We start from the raw sequence: 17,972 nt of genomic DNA, 5'->3' as shown, positions 1-17,972 counted from the left end.
CCACATACAGTATAATGCCCCCATAGCTGCCCCCACAGTATAATGCCCCCATAGCTGCCCCTACAGTACAATGCCCCCCATAGCTGCCCCCACAGTATAATGCCACCCATAGCTGCCCCTACAGTATAATGCCACCCATAGCTGCCCCCACAGTATAATGCCATCCATAGCGCCACATACAGTACAATGCCCCCATAGCTGCCCCTACAGTATAATGCCACTCATAGCTGCCCCTACAGTATAATGCCACCCATAGCTGCCCCCACAGTATAATGCCACCCATAGCTGCCCCTACAGTATAATGCCACCCATAGCTGCCCCTACAGTATAATGCCACCCATAGCTGCCCCTACAGTATAATGCCACCCATAGCTGCCCCCACAGTATAATGGCACCCATAGCTGCCCCCACAGTATAATGCCATCCATAGCGCCACATACAGTACAATGCCCCCATAGCTGCCCCTACAGTATAATGCCACCCATAGCTGCCCCCACAGTATAATGCCACCCATAGCTGCCCCCACAGTATAATGCCATCCATAGCGCCACATACAGTACAATGCCCCCATAGCTGCCCCTACAGTATAATGCCACCCATAGCTGCCCCCACAGTATAATGCCACCCATAGCTGCCCCCACAGTATAATGCCACCCATAGCTGCCCCCACAGTATAATGCCACCCATAGCTGCCCCTACAGTATAATGCCACCCATAGCTGCCCCCACAGTATAATGCCATCCATAGCGCCACATACAGTACAATGCCCCCCATAGCTGCCCCTACAGTATAATGCCACCCATAGCTGCCCCTACAGTATAATGCCACCCATAGCTGCCCCCACAGTATAATGCCACCCATAGCTGCCCCCACAGTATAATGCCACCCATAGCTGCCCCCACAGTATAATGCCACCCATAGCTGCCCCCACAGTATAATGCAACCCATAGCTGCCCCCACAGTATAATGCCACCCATAGCTGCCCCCACAGTATAATGCCACCCATAGCTGCCCCTACAGTATAATGCCACCCATAGCTGCCCCCACAGTATAATGCCACCCATAGCTGCCCCCACAGTATAATGCCACCCATAGCTGCCCCCACAGTATAATGCCACCCATAGCTGCCCCTACAGTATAATGCCACCCATAGCTGCCCCCACAGTATAATGCCACCCATAGCTGCCCCTACAGTATAATGCCACCCATAGCTGCCCCTACAGTATAATGCCACCCATAGCTGCCCCTACAGTATAATGCCACCCATAGCTGCCCTCACAGTATAATGCCCCCTCAGCAGCTACCATATGAGCCCCCCTCCCATACCCAGTATAATGCCCCCATATGTACCTAATAGAAAAATAATGACATAATTACTTACCTATCCCCGTTACCACGACGTGTGGAGGATCCTTCTCCTCCGGTCTGTGCTGTGAGTGACTCGGCGCAGACAGGCGCAATGAAGTAACGTCACTACATCGTGCCTGCCTGCGCCAAGCCGCTCGCGGCACAGTGAATGCTGCAGAATTTAACTGAACTGTAACTGCGTCGTCCTGAGGAAACAGATACAGTCGGAAGCGGAACCAGCTCGGTCAGCGCGGTGTGGCAATGTTGGCCCTGTGGGCCCCCCAAATTCAGCAGCCCGGTCGCAACTGCGACCGTTGCGACCCCTATAGCTACGCCACTGATCAGGATCTCTAAGTAGTGCTGCCTCAGGATTGGGACCTGTAACTTCAATTCATCAGATCTCAGGGGTGTTGGCCCAATGTACTGTTGGTAAGCAGTTTCAAATATGAGATAGATCTCCATTGGGTGGCCTGAACTAAAACTGGTCTTGGTCTTGGTTATGGTCCCGTTACTGGAACCCCCCACCTGTCAGTGATATGAGCTATTGAGATGTCATTAAAAACTTCTGTGGGAAATTGATCTGGATAGAAAATCAATTTTCAGGTACCGTTATAGATGGGGTCTCCCATTTAGGACCCTCATCCATTACCTAAAGCAGATTGGCTACTAGGTGCATCTGGAGGTCCCATCACCTCTATGCATTACACATTGATTGCAATAGGCACAGTGTAATGCTTTATTTGACATGTGGTGGCGCTGCAAGGAAATTGCACACTTGCTGCCAGGTTCCCCCAAAGATCACAGCTGATCACTGGAGGTCCCATCTAATAAAGGTGGATAAAACCTTTAAGTGTAACATAGGGTTAAATGGAATGCTATCATTTGTATGTATAGTTTATGCAATCACCTAGGACTGAATACGGGACACCTTACACTCACGGATCCATGACCGCTTATTTCATAACATGTAATTATACAATCACACAACCGGTTCCTATTACATCTCCGTACTTTCTGTCCCCGTCCAGTAAGGACGTTTTATTTTTGGATATCGGGTTTTGTGTTTAGGAAGAATTCAGCTGGAAGGTCGTGTTTTGTTTGGTCCAACCACGCACACATACCTCACTGGTATATTGACTCCGGGCTACAAAGGATTGGGAATCCTGAGTACAATGACAACGGGGCTGGATCTGGCCCCACCCAAAAGCGCACAGGGCTGCAGGAAAGTTTCACATGCAGAACAACTTCCGAAAGGCAATCGACCTGGTCTCCTCCACTGCGCTGCACGCCACAGCTGTGCGTCCATGACACCATGCGCTATTTACAGGTATGGATGACAGTCTAGTCTTCTCTAAACAGCAGTGGCAACCCCTCACACACTGTGTGGATGAAGCAGAGCTGAGTTTGTTATTTGGCATGACTCATCTCAATGTCGAAACTGTATTACATAGGACTGCTAGTAAACATTTTGCATTATCCCAATGAAGTGAGGCGTTATAACAATGTACAAACAATGCAGACCTAAAGGCTTAAATGACAACTCTGCTACATCTGTATAGTTACTGCTTCTATAGTGTTTAGCACAGTGCTAAATTATGTGATATTAGGGAGATTTGGCCAGGTGACCGCAGAGGATATTACTGTTTGACCATTTAAATTTTTGAGGTAAGGGTCAGAAACTGGGAAGCTTGTGGGGTCTAGAGGTCTAGTAATAGGGGTACACAATATAGAGGGAGCCCCTGCAACTGCTAAAGGGCCCATACAAAGGGGCTCCCACCCTCAACCTTACTTTCTTATGGACAGAGGCTCCCATTCTCAACCTCTCTTTCTTATGGCCAGGGGCACCAATTCTCCATTGACACCACATAATGGGGCCCCTATTTAGATGTTGTTATGGGGTCCCCTCACTTCTATTTTCCCCTCTGGTGCTGCAAATTATCAGCTGTGCATTGCGGGATGAGGAAACTGTCACAACCAGAACTGTGCTGAAGGAAGGCACAAGCCACGGTATCATAGGTCATTGTCTCATCCGTCCTTCAGGCCACAGACACGGCCGACCCTTTACTTTGATATATGATAAGTCACATCGACATTTTGAAAGAACAGGTTGTTTGTGATCTTTTAAGTGGATGGGAAGACGCCTGAGGCTCAGGAACTACAAGTGTCAGGATACAACATCAATAAGACTCAAGAACAGACGAAGGACAGCCCAAGAGTAAACAGGGGTGCCGCTAAACAAAGAAAAACCCCTAATATAACATGACCCAGTCATAATTATCTGTCAGTCTTTCTTTCTCTTTCTTTCCTTCCTTCCTTTTCTCTTTCTTTCCTTCTTTCCTTCTCTCTTTCTTTCTTTTTTTTCTCTTTCTTTCTTTCTTTCTTTCTTTCTTTCATTCTTTCTTTCTTCCCTTTCTTTCTTTCTTTCCTTCCTTCCCTCCTTCCCTCCTTCCTTCCTTCCTTCCTTCCTTCCTTATATGCCAAAAATGTCTAAGGCTATGTTCACACAGCAAACAAAAACGGCTGTAAAATACGGAGCTGTTTTCAAGGGAAAACAACCCCTGATCTTCAGACGTTTTTTATTCTCCAAGCGTTTTTTTTAATGTGTTTTTTTGGAGCTGTTTTTCTATTGAGACAATGAAAAATGACTCCAAAAACGGCTCAAGAAGTGACATGCACTTCTTTTTTACGGGGGTGTTTTTTTACGCACCATTTTTTTTTCAAACAGCCGCATAAAAAAACGCCCTATGGGAACGAAACGCCGTTTTTCCCATTGAAATCAGTGGGCAGATGTTTGGAGGCGTTTAGCCTCCATATTTTTTGCCGTTTTTCAGAGCGTTTACAGGCCGAAATACAGCTGAAAATGAGCCGTCTGAACATACCCCAATAGTTGCAGGTCACACGTTTGTCGAAAATGAAGGTCTCCCAACCCCACTCCTGCCTAGTGAGGCAGCTGCTGGCCACCACATCCGGGCAGAGAATAATCGGAGTTGGTCACACCCATGATGAGAACTGGGGTCCTCCATCCCAGTCCCAGCTGATGAGACAACTGCTAACTTACATATCCAGAAGTAATGGAAAGGGGGTCATGTGTGTGCACGGCTCTCTCCATTCTGTTCTATATGGGGGTTCTGAAAACAGCGAAGCAACCATGCTCAGCTGTTTTTGTACCTCCCTTAGAAGTGGACCATGTGCGTGACCACCTCTACTTTCATGCTCCACCTGGATGCACTGGTGGCTGCCTCACCAAGGGCCACAGGGGTTCCCAACATAGGACACTTATGGCATATCCCGTGAATATGACATAAATGTCAGGTGGCAAGACTCTTTGAGTGATCGACTTTCGTCTCTAAGAGTCTAAACTATAAATTCAACACTTCTGTCTACAATGGATAATTGTTCCGTCACCACCTGGACAAATACTACAAGAGACGTGGAAGAGACAGTGGTGTCATCCCGTTTCCAACTTCATGCTTCTTTCACTCATTTATATAACATAGGTGGGACCGGATGGCTTGGTCATGGTTTGATACTTCTGTATTAACACAAGGAATGGATTGTGCTCCATTTCATGCCTGGTGTCACTTTAATAAGACCGATTTCCTACAAACATATTAAGAAAGTAAATATAAAAAATAATATATAATAAATAATAAAATACACGTAGTATACCATTATATTAAGTGTTGTCACATTGGTTTAGACTCTTGATGTTCCTCCAGAGTGTCCAACCTTCTGCTTGGTTCGTCTCATTTAGACTATGGTACTATGGTAGGACACCAAATAGTTGGATTCACCTCCATTCATTTTAATTCACTTTATATTAATTCACATTCATCATAACAAAAACTCAATCGGTCAAATATCACATTGTTTGCGTGAAATCGTTGGACATCTACTCACTTCTATTATTTGTTGACAAAGTTGTAGTTAGGCTTTTCTTCACCCAAGACAAAGATTCAGTTCACTGCCCTAGTCTTGTATCTCAACCCCCTTGGCCAAGGAAAAGTGGCTTGTTGGCACCTTCCTGACACCCAGCATCAATAGCACATACCCTTGAGCCACCCCTAGCTGCACCACGGCTGTTGACCTATTTGTGTGGTCATTTTCATCAAGTCCAGAAATAAGAAGATAGAAGTGTGATACATGTTGAAGGAATATTTTCTCAAACTTCTTAAACATGATAAGAAATTAATTCTACTTTACTATTATATTTTTTTTGTTATTATTGGTTTGACAATTGTGGATACATAACAATCCAGATCATTCAAATGTTCACATTTTATTTTCCAGAAATATTTTCTTCTTCTTACAAATATCTATCAAGTCCTGAACTTTCCTGGAGCTACAACAGAAATCATATTTCACGTCCAGGAAGAGCAAGAAGAAGATACGTTGGTTGGTAATTTAAGGACTGGTTTCCTATCACCAACACCCCTGCAGTACAAGCTCTTAACCCACACAAACTATTTCCATCTCGATACCCAAAGTAGGAACTTGTATACAACATCGGATAAACTCGACAGAGAATCGTTGTGCCCATTAGATACTGTGGACCAATGTTCTATGACACTGGATGTGTTTATTTCATCTCAAGAACATTCTGAATTTACCAAAGTGAAAGTTTTTATCCTGGATATTAATGACAATCCCCCCTATTTTGCAGAGCAGACCTACACTATCTCCATTCCGGAGGACACGGATATTGGAACAAAATTTATCATTGACCACTTAGCCAAAGACGTAGATATAGAGCACAATGGAGACCTATCCTACCAACTCATCTGTCCGGATGATGTCTTCACTCTAGATCAACATGCAGAATACCTGTCGTTATTGGTTCTCAGGCCTCTGGATCGTGAATCACAAAGTGAGCACAGGATGAGTTTGATTGCCTTTGATAATGGATTGCCACGATTGTCTGGCAGTGCTACACTTGTTGTAAAAATTATGGACATTAACGATAATTGTCCTGTCTTCCTGGCAAACAATGTCTCTGTAAAGCTCCCTAGAAATGCATCTGTGGGGGACAAAGTAGTACAGCTTCAAGCAGTAGATGCAGATGATGGAGAGAATAGTGTGATTGAGTATTTTTATAGTGCTCGAGTTCCAGAATTAATCAAAAAACTTTTCAATCTAGATAGTTCATCTGGGTCAATGACCCTATCGGCGCCTTTACAAGAGGAAATAACCCAGTACAAGCTGTCTGTGCTAGCCATTGGACACGGTTGTCTTCCAGCAGTGGCTGCGGTCAATATAGAGCTGGAAAAAATTAGAAAGACACCTAAGATGGAACTTCGTTTCATAGCATCCCAGAACGAAGGAGGCATCTCCATCGGGGAAGATCTACCACCTGGAACAATCATTGCCATCTTGGACGTTACAGATCCGGACGGTAGCATCAGCCGTCCCCTTTTCGTAAATGAGTCCTCTCCTTTCCTCTTAAAGATTTCTGATTCTTCTCCAGATACTTATCTTCTATTGACATCCAGTCCATTGGACTTCGAGTTAAAACAACAGTATGATATTACAGTAATTGGAAATTCCACCATTGATGAATCATTTGCATATACGGAAACTCTTAAGATACAGATTGAAGATGTAAATGACAATTCCCCCAAATTCTCAAACCACCGTGAAGAAATATTAATTGAAGAAAATAATGTTCCTGGTGGTATGTTACTGAAACTTTCTGCTTCTGATGAAGATAGTGGATCCAATGGAGATATAAGTTACTACTTGCTAGATGGAGATCCCAATGTGTTCTCCATTGACCGTTCGACTGGGATTTTTAAAGCATCTATTTCTTTGGACAGAGAAATGAAATCTTCCTATACTGTACAAATTGTAGCAATGGACCATGGTTCACCATCGAAGAATGATTCTTGTGTAATCGTTATCAATCTCCTAGATCAAAATGACAACCCACCGACTTTTGCTTCAAATGAGTTTACATTCTTTGTCCCTGAAGATCTTCCTCATCAAGGAGAGGTTGGCTATTTAAATGGGACAGACGTAGATACTGGGTTGAACGGTCACTTTTCTCTGCACCTTTTAAATACCACTTCATTGTTTTCTATTGGCCAAGATAGAATACTAAGGTCTGAGGGTCCCTTCGATTATGAAAAAGAATTGATGTATGAGCTTTGGGTTGAAGCTACAGACGAAGGAAGTCCACCATTGACCTCGCGAGCCAAAGTTCTTGTGTTTATACTGGACGTGAATGATAATGCTCCTTTGATAGTTCTTCCAGAGTCAAACTTTTCATACGTGCTGGTTCCACCCAATACTTCACAGGGTTCTTCTGTGACCAAAGTCCATGCAGTCGACTATGATGCAGGCTTGAATGGAGTCATAACTTATACTGAGTATAGTGAGATTGGTCCGACTGCCAGTCTCTTTAAGGTTGACACCAACACAGGTAACATCATATTAAAAGAAAGTACCAGTAGTCATCATTGTGGTCTATATCAACTCTTAGTAAGAGCCAGCGACCAAGGCTATCCTGAGGCACTTTCAACTATTGTATGGGTCAACATTCTTCTTAATCAAAGCATAAGCAATAGGAGTTATGTGGAATCCTTAATCATGATGAGTAAGACATCTATGACTCAGGAAAACCAGGTGATTACTTTGGGGCCATGCCCAAAATACCAGCAAACCGTGGCCCCATTCACCTGGTCATTGACAGCCCCGGTTGCCCTTGCTATAGTGTCTGTCTCCGTCATATGCTGCATGGCTGGTTCCTTCCTATTTCTGTGTTCGAGGAGAAGAAACATGAAAAAGAAAGAACAAAAGCAAAGTCCAGACGTACAAATTCCTCTGCAGTTAAATGTTGATTATTGCGCAAAAGACTGGGATGAAGTGAAATACTGTGGATCTCCTGAATGTCCCTCACCCCATTAAGCCCTCAAGAAAGATACAGCTACATACATATAGTGGCAATGTTATGTTGATTTGTTGTATAAATCGCATTATTTATGCCCTATATTAGGGTATACTTCATTTCCCAGTATCGAGTGGTGGTCAAAATGGACTGGACATCAACTTCAGTTGAAATGTTTCCACCAGTCAATTGACCTGAGAGAGGAACTCGAACTAATGATGAAACATCCTCAAGATATACCAGGGCCTGACTGAACGTTGATTTCACAATGTGATTTAATTTTTTAGGAGTTTTTGTACATTTATGCATTTGTTATTGCACAATCTTTTCATTCAAGCTTAACTGGTTGCTAGGGCTGGATTGTCCTATTAACCATCATTTACATTCTTAAATAGACATTCTTCTGTTTTGTCAATTTGATTACCCTGTCCATTGTTTGTGAAAACCTCATCCTTTTGCATGCATACCCCCCAAATAGTCCTGTGGTTCGCAGGAGTGTCCATCGAATGGAACCACAAAAGAGGTGTGGCCTATGCATATTAGCATAAAAAGGGTAATTCTGGTCACGTTGGAGGTACTCCCAGATGTAACAGAGGGGACTTAAAATTTCTCATGTTTTGGGCTTCAAATGTTCGAAGGTTTGTGAAAATCATGACAACTAAGAACGAGGCTCAGACTAACAATTTGTCAATTTTGACAGTAACCACAGAGCATTACCTCCTTGGCTATATTCTTTGCATTTTATGTATTAAAGCGTTCTAATATTCAATTATTTTTAACAAGATCACAATAAAATGACCGAGCCAACATACGTGCATTCATGTCCAGCGCTTGTATTGCGTGCAGTATTTAGTAATAAAGTTTTATTAGAGCCATTATTAAATTGTATAAAAATCGGATTAATACAGTAGGCTGGGTTAGGGAATGGCCTGGCTCGACTATTGCCAATCGGTCAGCTTAGTGCCAATCCGGCTGAACAGCTGGGCTACGTCTGATAGTAGGTTGCTAGGGACACACTGCCTAACAGCCACAGTCTTTTCAAAATTGTTGTTAGGCAGTATGTCCCTAGCAACCAGTCTTTCCCAAATTACTTAGATGTTCTGTTTAAGGCAGAATTGAACTGAAGGTAGAGAAATTGAAACAAGGTCTTGTAGTGTGTGTGTGTGTGTGTGTGTGTGTGTGTGTGTGTGTGTGTGTGTGTGTGTGTGTGTGTGTGTGTGTGTGTGTGTGTGTAATAATATATGGTATTTTACATAGGTTATAGGAAAGTCTTATGGACTGAGCGGTAAAGTGTGACATATCTGTTGGGTAATTGTATTATGGTTGATCAGATTTTCATGAGCCAAATCTAAAGATTCATTAAAGAAGAAACAGAATTCCCATTGAAGGGGCCTGGAGGAAATCCAAGGGGGCCACAATATAGAAAGTACCCTATATGGCAAAAAGAATGTGGACACCCATTCTAATTATTGAGTTCAGGTGTTTCAGCCACGTCCATTGCAAACAGGTGCATAAAATCCAGCACACAGCCATGTCATCTCTATTGACAGCCTATACTATTAGTATATGGTACTGAGCACAGTGACATTACATTGGATGCCCCCTTTTGCCACATGAAAGTTTGTACAATTTCTGACCTGCTAGATCTACCCCGGTCACCTGCAAGTGCTATTATTGTAAAGTGAAAGCAGGTGCATAACTATATAGGTGCAGAGTGTGCCCAAAAGATCCCTCTTCCCCATATGAGGAGACCAGTACTATAAAGGATGTATGATAGTTGGTGGGACCTGTTACTGATTCTGCATTAGGTCTCAGGAGCTACAAGTTGCGCCTCTGAGTAAAAGTGTCGGAGTAACAACAGCTCAGCCACGAAGCGGTAGACCACCACAAAGCGGGGCCGCCAAGTGCTAAATTGCATGGCGTGCAAATATCGCCTACGCTCTGTTGTATCACTCACTCACTCACATTGCCTCCGGAAGTGATATCAGCACCAGAACTGTGCGTTCAGAGATTCATGAAATAGGTTTCCATGGTACCTGCACGCAAGCCTAAGACCACCATGCACAATGCCAAGTGGCGGCTGGAGCAGCATGATCTCTGGCGGGATATCACGTCTCACTATCTGGCAGCCCAATGGCAGAATCTGGGTTAAATGGATGCCAGGAGAACGCTACCAGTTGTATTCGGGCACATTATTGTGTTAGAGCCTGGGCCCATCGGAGGTGCTATGGATGGCCAAGTGGACGCTTCTCACAACCCATTCATTTATGGAGAATTTTAAGTCATGGGTTAGCAGGGTGACCAAAAAGTTTATTTTAAATGAAAAATTCCTAATCCTTCTTTTCTGTCCTTGATAATATCATTTCTGTGGGATTGAGCTGTCCATAGACATAAGATAACATGGGGCTTTGCGGGCGCTCATCCCAAGATATGATATCTATGAAAGCATAGCTCAGTCAGGTTGCATTTTCCCTGCTCATGGTTCAGGGTCAGTTATTCTAGGGACCCATCCTCCAGATATTCAGAACATGTCCGCTTTTAATTTCACCATAAACCCTGGTTATGTTTTTATCACCCCAGCATTGACCCTCTCCATTGACAACCTCAGATGGGTTTATCATATGCCGGACTTTTGGGCTTGGCCCTGTAATCATGTCAAGACCTGGGCCCATCAGAGAGCCCCCGGCGAGCCAGTCTGGCAAAAGTTTACCCCGAGAGAACTCAGAGGAGACAGTTACTCATCTTCCCACCTCGATAGACATCACACGCTCTTCAAGATGAATCAAAGTCAAATGTTGATGGAGAATTAATCATTCTAAGTATCAGTGTTATGGGGGAAAAAGAAAACAGACACAGAGCGCTCCTCTGGGGTGATACCGTACATACAGGGTGGATAGTGACGGCACGGGTGTGTATGTGAGAAATGCACTCATCTTTTGGAGTTGTGCTAGGAAGTCGGCACAACTCGATGATCAAGCATGTGGAGCCTTAGAGCTCCGTACTTAGGCAGTCTGCCGGCCCTCGGAGTGAACACCGGTCGCTGAGAAGTCAGCGGGAGTCAATGTGGAGAATAGGTTCCAAAATGTTAGAAAAAACGATCACTCTCTGATGAAGGCGCTCCTGGACTTGCGTGGAAGATTTAGCCAAATCCCCAGTTGTGGAAGAATCTCTCGGTGGATAGGATATATAAATAGCTTTATTTCATAAAAAACCCACAAATCTGTCCTGTCCAGAGAAAAGCCATTATGGAGCACTATTTATTTGTTCTCAATCTATGCAGTCGGTGTGTCTCTGCAGAAGACAAATGCCTGCCATGGATATAATCAAAGATTCACTCTACATAGCTGCCAGCTATTCCTCCCGATCCCCTCCACACATGCACGCTCAGCTCGGATGAAAATAAAATAGCATTGGGGTCCTTAAAGATTATCATCTTTTTGGTTTTATAGCTCTCAATATTGGAAAATAATAGACAGGGGGACACTTAGGGGTGTTGAATCTTACCAACGGTCAGACAAAGAAAATCAGCCATCCCTACTGAAGGGAGTATCTCAGATGACCGGCACCCAAGTCTTGTAATGACCACAAATCTTAATATTAATGGCATAAATTAATATGGCAGTGATAAACATTGCATAGTGGTGTTACTAGATTACTTAACGTAAGAAGCTGTTATATGAGCACTGTATGGTGGTGTTATATGAGCACTGTATGGTGGCATTATATGAGCACTGTATATTGGTATTATATGAGCACTGTATGGTGGTGTTATATGAGCACTGTATGGTGGTATTATATGAGCACTGTATGGTGGTGTTATATGAGCACTGTATGGGGGTATTATTTGGTCACTGTATGATGGTATTATATGAGCACTGTATGGTAGTGTTATATGAGCACTATATGGTAGCATTATATGAGCACTGTATGGTGGTATTATTTGAGCACTGTATGGTGGTATTATTTGAGCACTGTATGGTGGTAATATTTGAGCACTGTATGTTGATATTATTTGAGCATTGTATGGTGGTATTATATGAGCACTGTATGGTGGTTTTATATGAGTACTGTATGCTGGTATTATATGAGCACTGTATGGTGGTATTATATGAACACTTTATGGTGGTATTATATGAGCACTGTTTGGTGGTGTTATATGAGCACTGTATGCTGGTATTATTTGGTCACTGTATGATAGTATTATATGAACACTGTATGCTGGTATTATATGAGCACTGTATGGTGGTGTTATATGAGTACTGTATGCTGGTATTATATGGTCACTGTATGATGGTATTATATGAGCAATGTATGCTGGTATTATATGAGCACTGTATGCTGGTATTATATGAGCACTGTATGCTGGCATTATATGAGCACTGTATGTTGATATTATATGAGCACTGTATGGTGGTGTTATATGAGTACTGTATGCTGGTATTATATGAGCACTGTATGGTTTTATATGTGTACTGTATGCTGGTATAATATGAGCACTGTATGGTGGTGTTATATGAGCACTGTATGGTGGTACTATATGAGCACTGTATGGTGGTATTATATGAGCACAGTATGGTGGTGTTATATAAGCACTGTATGCTGGTATTATTTGGTCACTGTATGATGGTATTATATGAGCACTGTATGCTGGTATTATATGAGCACTGTATGGTGGTGTTATATGAGCACTATATGGTGGTATTATATGAGCACTGTATGGTGGTATTATATGAGCACTGTATGGTGGTATTATATGAGCACTTTATGCTGGTATTATATGAGCACTGTATGGTGGTGTTATTTGAGCACTATATGGTGGTGTTTATATGAGCACTATATGGTGATATATGAGCACTGTATGCTGGTATTATATGAGCACTGTATGCTGGTATTATATGAGCACTTTATGCTGGAATTATATGGTCACTGTATGATGGTATTATATGAGCACTGTATGGTAGTATTATTTCAGCACTGTATGGTGGTATTATATGAGCACTTTATGCTGGTATTATATGAACACTGTGTGGTGGTGTTATATGAGCACTGTATGGTGGTATTATTTGAGCACTGTATGGTGGTATTATATGAGCACTGTATGGTGGTATTATTTGAGCACTGTATGGTGGTATTATATGAGCACTGTATGGTGGTGTTAAATGAGTACTGTATGCTGGTATTATATGAGCACTGTATGTTGGTATGATATGAGCACTGTATGCTGGTATTATATGAGCACTGTATGGTGGTATTATTTGAGCACTGTATGGTGGTATTATATGAGCACTGTATGGTGGTGTTAAATGAGTACTGTATGCTGGTATTATATGAGCACTTTATGGTTTTATATGTGTACTGTATGCCGGTATAATATGAGCACTGTATGGTGGTGTTATATGAGCACTGTATGGTGGTACTATATGAGCACTGTATGGTGGTATTATATGAGCACTGTATGGTGGTGTTATATAAGCACTGTATGCTGGTATTATTTGGTCACTGTATGATGGTATTATATGAGCACTGTATGCTGGTATTATATGAGCACTGCATGGTGGTGTTATATGAGCACTGTATGGTGGTATTATATGAGCACTTTATGCTGGTATTATATGAGCACTGTATGGTGGTGTTATATGAGCACTATATGGTGGTGTTATATGAGCACTATATGGTGGTATATGAGCACTGTATGCTGGTATTATATGAGCACTGTATGCTGGTATTATATAAGCACTGTATGGTGGTGTTATATGAGCACTGTATGGTGGTATTATATGAGCACTGTATGGTGGTGTTACATAAGCACTGTATGCTGGTATTATTTGGTCACTGTATGATGGTATTATATGAGCACTGTATGCTGGTATTATATGAGCACTGTATGGTGGTGTTATATGAGCACTATATGGTGTTATCATATGGGCACTGTATGGTGGTATTATATGAGCACTTTATGCTGGTATTATATGAGCACTGTATGGTGGTGTTATATGAGCACTATATGGTGGTATATGAGCACTGTATGCTGGTATTATACGAGCACTGTATGCTGGTATTATATAAGCACTATATGGTGGTATTATATGAGCACTGTGTGGTGGTATTATTTGAGCACTATATGCTGGAATTATATGGTCACTGTATGATGGTATTATATGAGCACTGTATGGTAGTATTATTTCAGCACTGTATGGTGGTATTATACGAGCACTTTATGCTGGTATTATATGAGCACTATATGGTGGTGTTATATGAGCACTGTATGGTGTTATATGAGCACTGTATGGTGGTATTATGTGAGCACTGTATGGTGGTATTATTTGAGCAATGTATGCTGGTATTATATGAGCATTGTATGGTGGTATTATATGAGTACTGTATGCTGGTATTATATGAGCACTGTATGTTGGTATGATATGAGCACTGTATGGTGGTATTATTTGAGCACTGTATGGTGGTATTATATGAGCACTGTGTGGTGGTATTATTTGAGCACTATATGCTGGAATTATATGGTCACTGTATGATGGTATTATATGAGCACTGTATGGTAGTATTATTTCAGCACTGTATGATGGTATTATATGAGCACTGTATGGTAGTATTATTTCAGCACTGTATGGTGGTATTATATGAGCACTTTATGCTGGTATTATATGAGCACTATATGGTGGTGTTATATGAACACTGTGTGGTGGTGTTATATGAGCACTGTATGCTGGTATTATATGAGCACTATATGGTGGTGTTATATGAGCACTATATGGTGGTGTTATATGAGCACTGTATGGTGGTATTATGTGAGCACTGTATGGTGGTATTATATGAGCACTTTATGAGGGTATTATATGAGCACTGTGTGGTGGTGTTATATGAGCACTGTATGCTGTTATTATATGAGCACTGTATGCTGGTATTTTATGAGCACTATATGGTGGTGTTATATGAGCACTGCATGGTGGTATTATATGAGCACTGTATGGTGGTATTATGTGAGCACTGTATGCTGGTATTATATGAGCACTGTATGTTGGTATGATATGAGCACTGTATGCTGGTATTATATGAGCACTGTATGGTGGTATTATATGAGCACTTTATGAGGGTATTATATGAGCACTGTGTGGTGGTGGTGTTATATGAGCACTGTATGCTGTTATTATATGAGCACTGTATGCTGGTATTTTATGAGCACTATATGGTGGTATATGAGCACTGTATGGTGGTATTATATGAGCACTGTATGGTGGTATTATGTGAGCACTGTATGCTGGTATTATATGAGCACTGTATGGTGGTATTATGTGAGCACTGTATGCTGGTATTATATGAGCACTGTATGGTGGTGTTATATGAGCACTGTATGGTGGTGTTATATGAGCACTGTATGCTGGAATTATAAGGTCACTGTATGATGGCATTATATGAGCTCTGTATACTGGTATTACATGAGCACTGTATGCTGGTAATATATGAGCACTGTATGGTGGTATTATATGTGCACTGTATGGTGGTGTTATATGAGTACTGTATTCTGGAATTATATGAGCACGGTATGGTGGTGTTATATGAGTACTGTATGCTGGTATAATATGAGCACTGCATGGTGGTGTTATATGAACACTTTATGGTGGCATTATATGAGCACTGTATGGTGGTAATATTTGAGCACTGTATGGTGGTATTGTTTAAACACTGTATGGTGGTATTATTTCAGCACTGTATAGTGGTATTATTTGAGCACTGTATGGTGGTATTATTGGAGCACTGTATGTTTGTATTATATAAACACTGTATGCTGTTATTATATGAGCACTGTATGGTGGTATTATATGATCACTGTATGGTGGTATTATATGAGCACAGTATAGTGGTATTATATGAGAACTATATGGTTGTATATGAGCACTGTATGGTGGTATATGAGCACTGTGTGGTGCCATTATATGAGCATTGTGTGCTGGCACTGTACAGTATATTATTTTAGTAGTTTATAGAGTTAGCGACACTGCACAACATTATTATTTAGGCAACTGTATGGAAGTGTTACTTGGTTAACTTGATTGGGGTTATTTGTAAATTGTATGACCATATGCTATATGGGGGAAGGGGGCACCAACAGAAGTACCACACTGTGCACCATCTAATATAATTCCAGCCCTGGTACTTCATATATATTTATATTTTATACTTTATTTATTATCAGAGTGATACACAGTACGAGATTGTAAGTTACCGTTGAAGATTTTCTTTGCCTGGTTATAATTATATAAATTGTTTCCTAGTTTCTACATAGGCTCCTGACAAGTCATAACCTAATGCCGTTAGCTACTATATAATTGGTTTAAGAGCTCCTTGAATTGACTTCCGTGAAGATGATGATAGAAATCTTAGGTCTTTAATAAGTGAATCCTCGGTGGCTGCCCCTGCAGCGGCGCTACATAATACTGGGTAATAGGTAAATTAACCCGGGGGCTAAAAGGCTATGTAAATGTTTAAAAAGGTGTTTTTTTGTAATAAAAATGTGTATTAGTGTGTGTAAATAAACATTGTAAATGCGTTTTGGTAACAATTATTTTTACTTTTTTAGATACAGCTTCTCTGTATTCTCTATAAAGAGCAGCTGTATCTAGCGCTATTCACTGAATTCATCAGTCCTGTGGAACTGACGGATCATAACTTAGATGTGATCATTTACAGGTGGATCCTGCGTGTAAGAGACACGCAGGATCTGCTGTCTCTGAACCATGGGACTGATGGATTCAGTGAATAGCGCTAGATACAGATGCGCAGTATAGAGAACACAGAGCAGCTGTATCTAAAAAGGTAAAAATAATTTTTAATAAAATGTATTATATTAGTATTATAAGTGACAGCCAGCACGCTTTTACTAAGGACAGAAGTTGTCAAACCAACCTGATTTGTTTTTATGAAGAGGTGAGCAGAAGCCTAGACAGAGGGGCCGCTGTGGATATAGAGTTTATATGAGAGGTGAGGAGAAGCCTAGACAGAGGGGCCGCTGTGGATATAGTGATTATATGAGAGGTGATCAAAAGCCTAGACAGAGGGCCGCTGTGGATTTAGTGTTTTTGGACTTTACAAAGGCATTTGACCCTGTCCCTCATAGACATCTAATGGGTAAATTAAGGACTATAGGTTTAGAAAGTATAGTTTGTAATTGGATTGAGAATTGGCTCAAGGACCGTATCCAGAGAGTTGTGGTCAATGATTCCTACTCTGAATGGTCCCCAGTTATAAGTGGTGACCCCAGTGTTCAGTGCTGGGACCACTATTATTCAACTTATTTATTAATGATATAGAGGATGGGATTAATAGCACTGTTTCTATTTTTACAGATGACACCAAGCTATGTAATATAGTTCAGTCTATGGAAGATGTTCGTGAATTACAAGCTGATTTGGACACACTAAGTGTTTGGGCATCCATTTGGCAAACAAGGTTTAATGTAGATAAATGTAAAGTTATGCACCTGGGTACGAACAACCTGCATGCATCATATGTCCTAGGGGGCGCTACACTGGGGGAGTCACTTGTTGAGAAGGATCTGGGTGTACTTGTAGATCATAGACTAAATAACAGCACAATGTCAATCAGCTGCTTCTAAAGCCAGCAAGATATTGTTGTGTATTAATAGAAGCATGGACTCGCGGGACAGGGATGTAATATTACCACTTTACAAAGCATTAGTGAGGCCTCATCTAGAATATGCAGTTCAGTT

General features: G+C 41.7%; 1 protein-coding gene across 1 annotated transcript; it reads left to right on the top strand.

Moving 5' to 3' along the window:
* Nucleotides 1–2,659: 2,659 nt before the first annotated feature.
* On the top strand, nucleotides 2,660–8,250 carry LOC142658898 (protocadherin-20-like). Its single transcript, XM_075834518.1, has 2 exons — nucleotides 2,660–2,674; nucleotides 5,638–8,250. Exons 1-2 carry the CDS (start codon nucleotides 2,660–2,662, stop codon nucleotides 8,248–8,250), a joined length of 2,628 nt encoding a protein of 875 aa, XP_075690633.1.
* Nucleotides 8,251–17,972: the final 9,722 nt, after the last annotated feature.

This window comes from Rhinoderma darwinii, chromosome 8, assembly GCF_050947455.1.
Source record: "Rhinoderma darwinii isolate aRhiDar2 chromosome 8, aRhiDar2.hap1, whole genome shotgun sequence".
Classification (NCBI taxonomy): Eukaryota; Metazoa; Chordata; class Amphibia; order Anura; family Rhinodermatidae; genus Rhinoderma; species Rhinoderma darwinii.
This window is presented reverse-complemented; position numbering and strand designations above follow the sequence as displayed.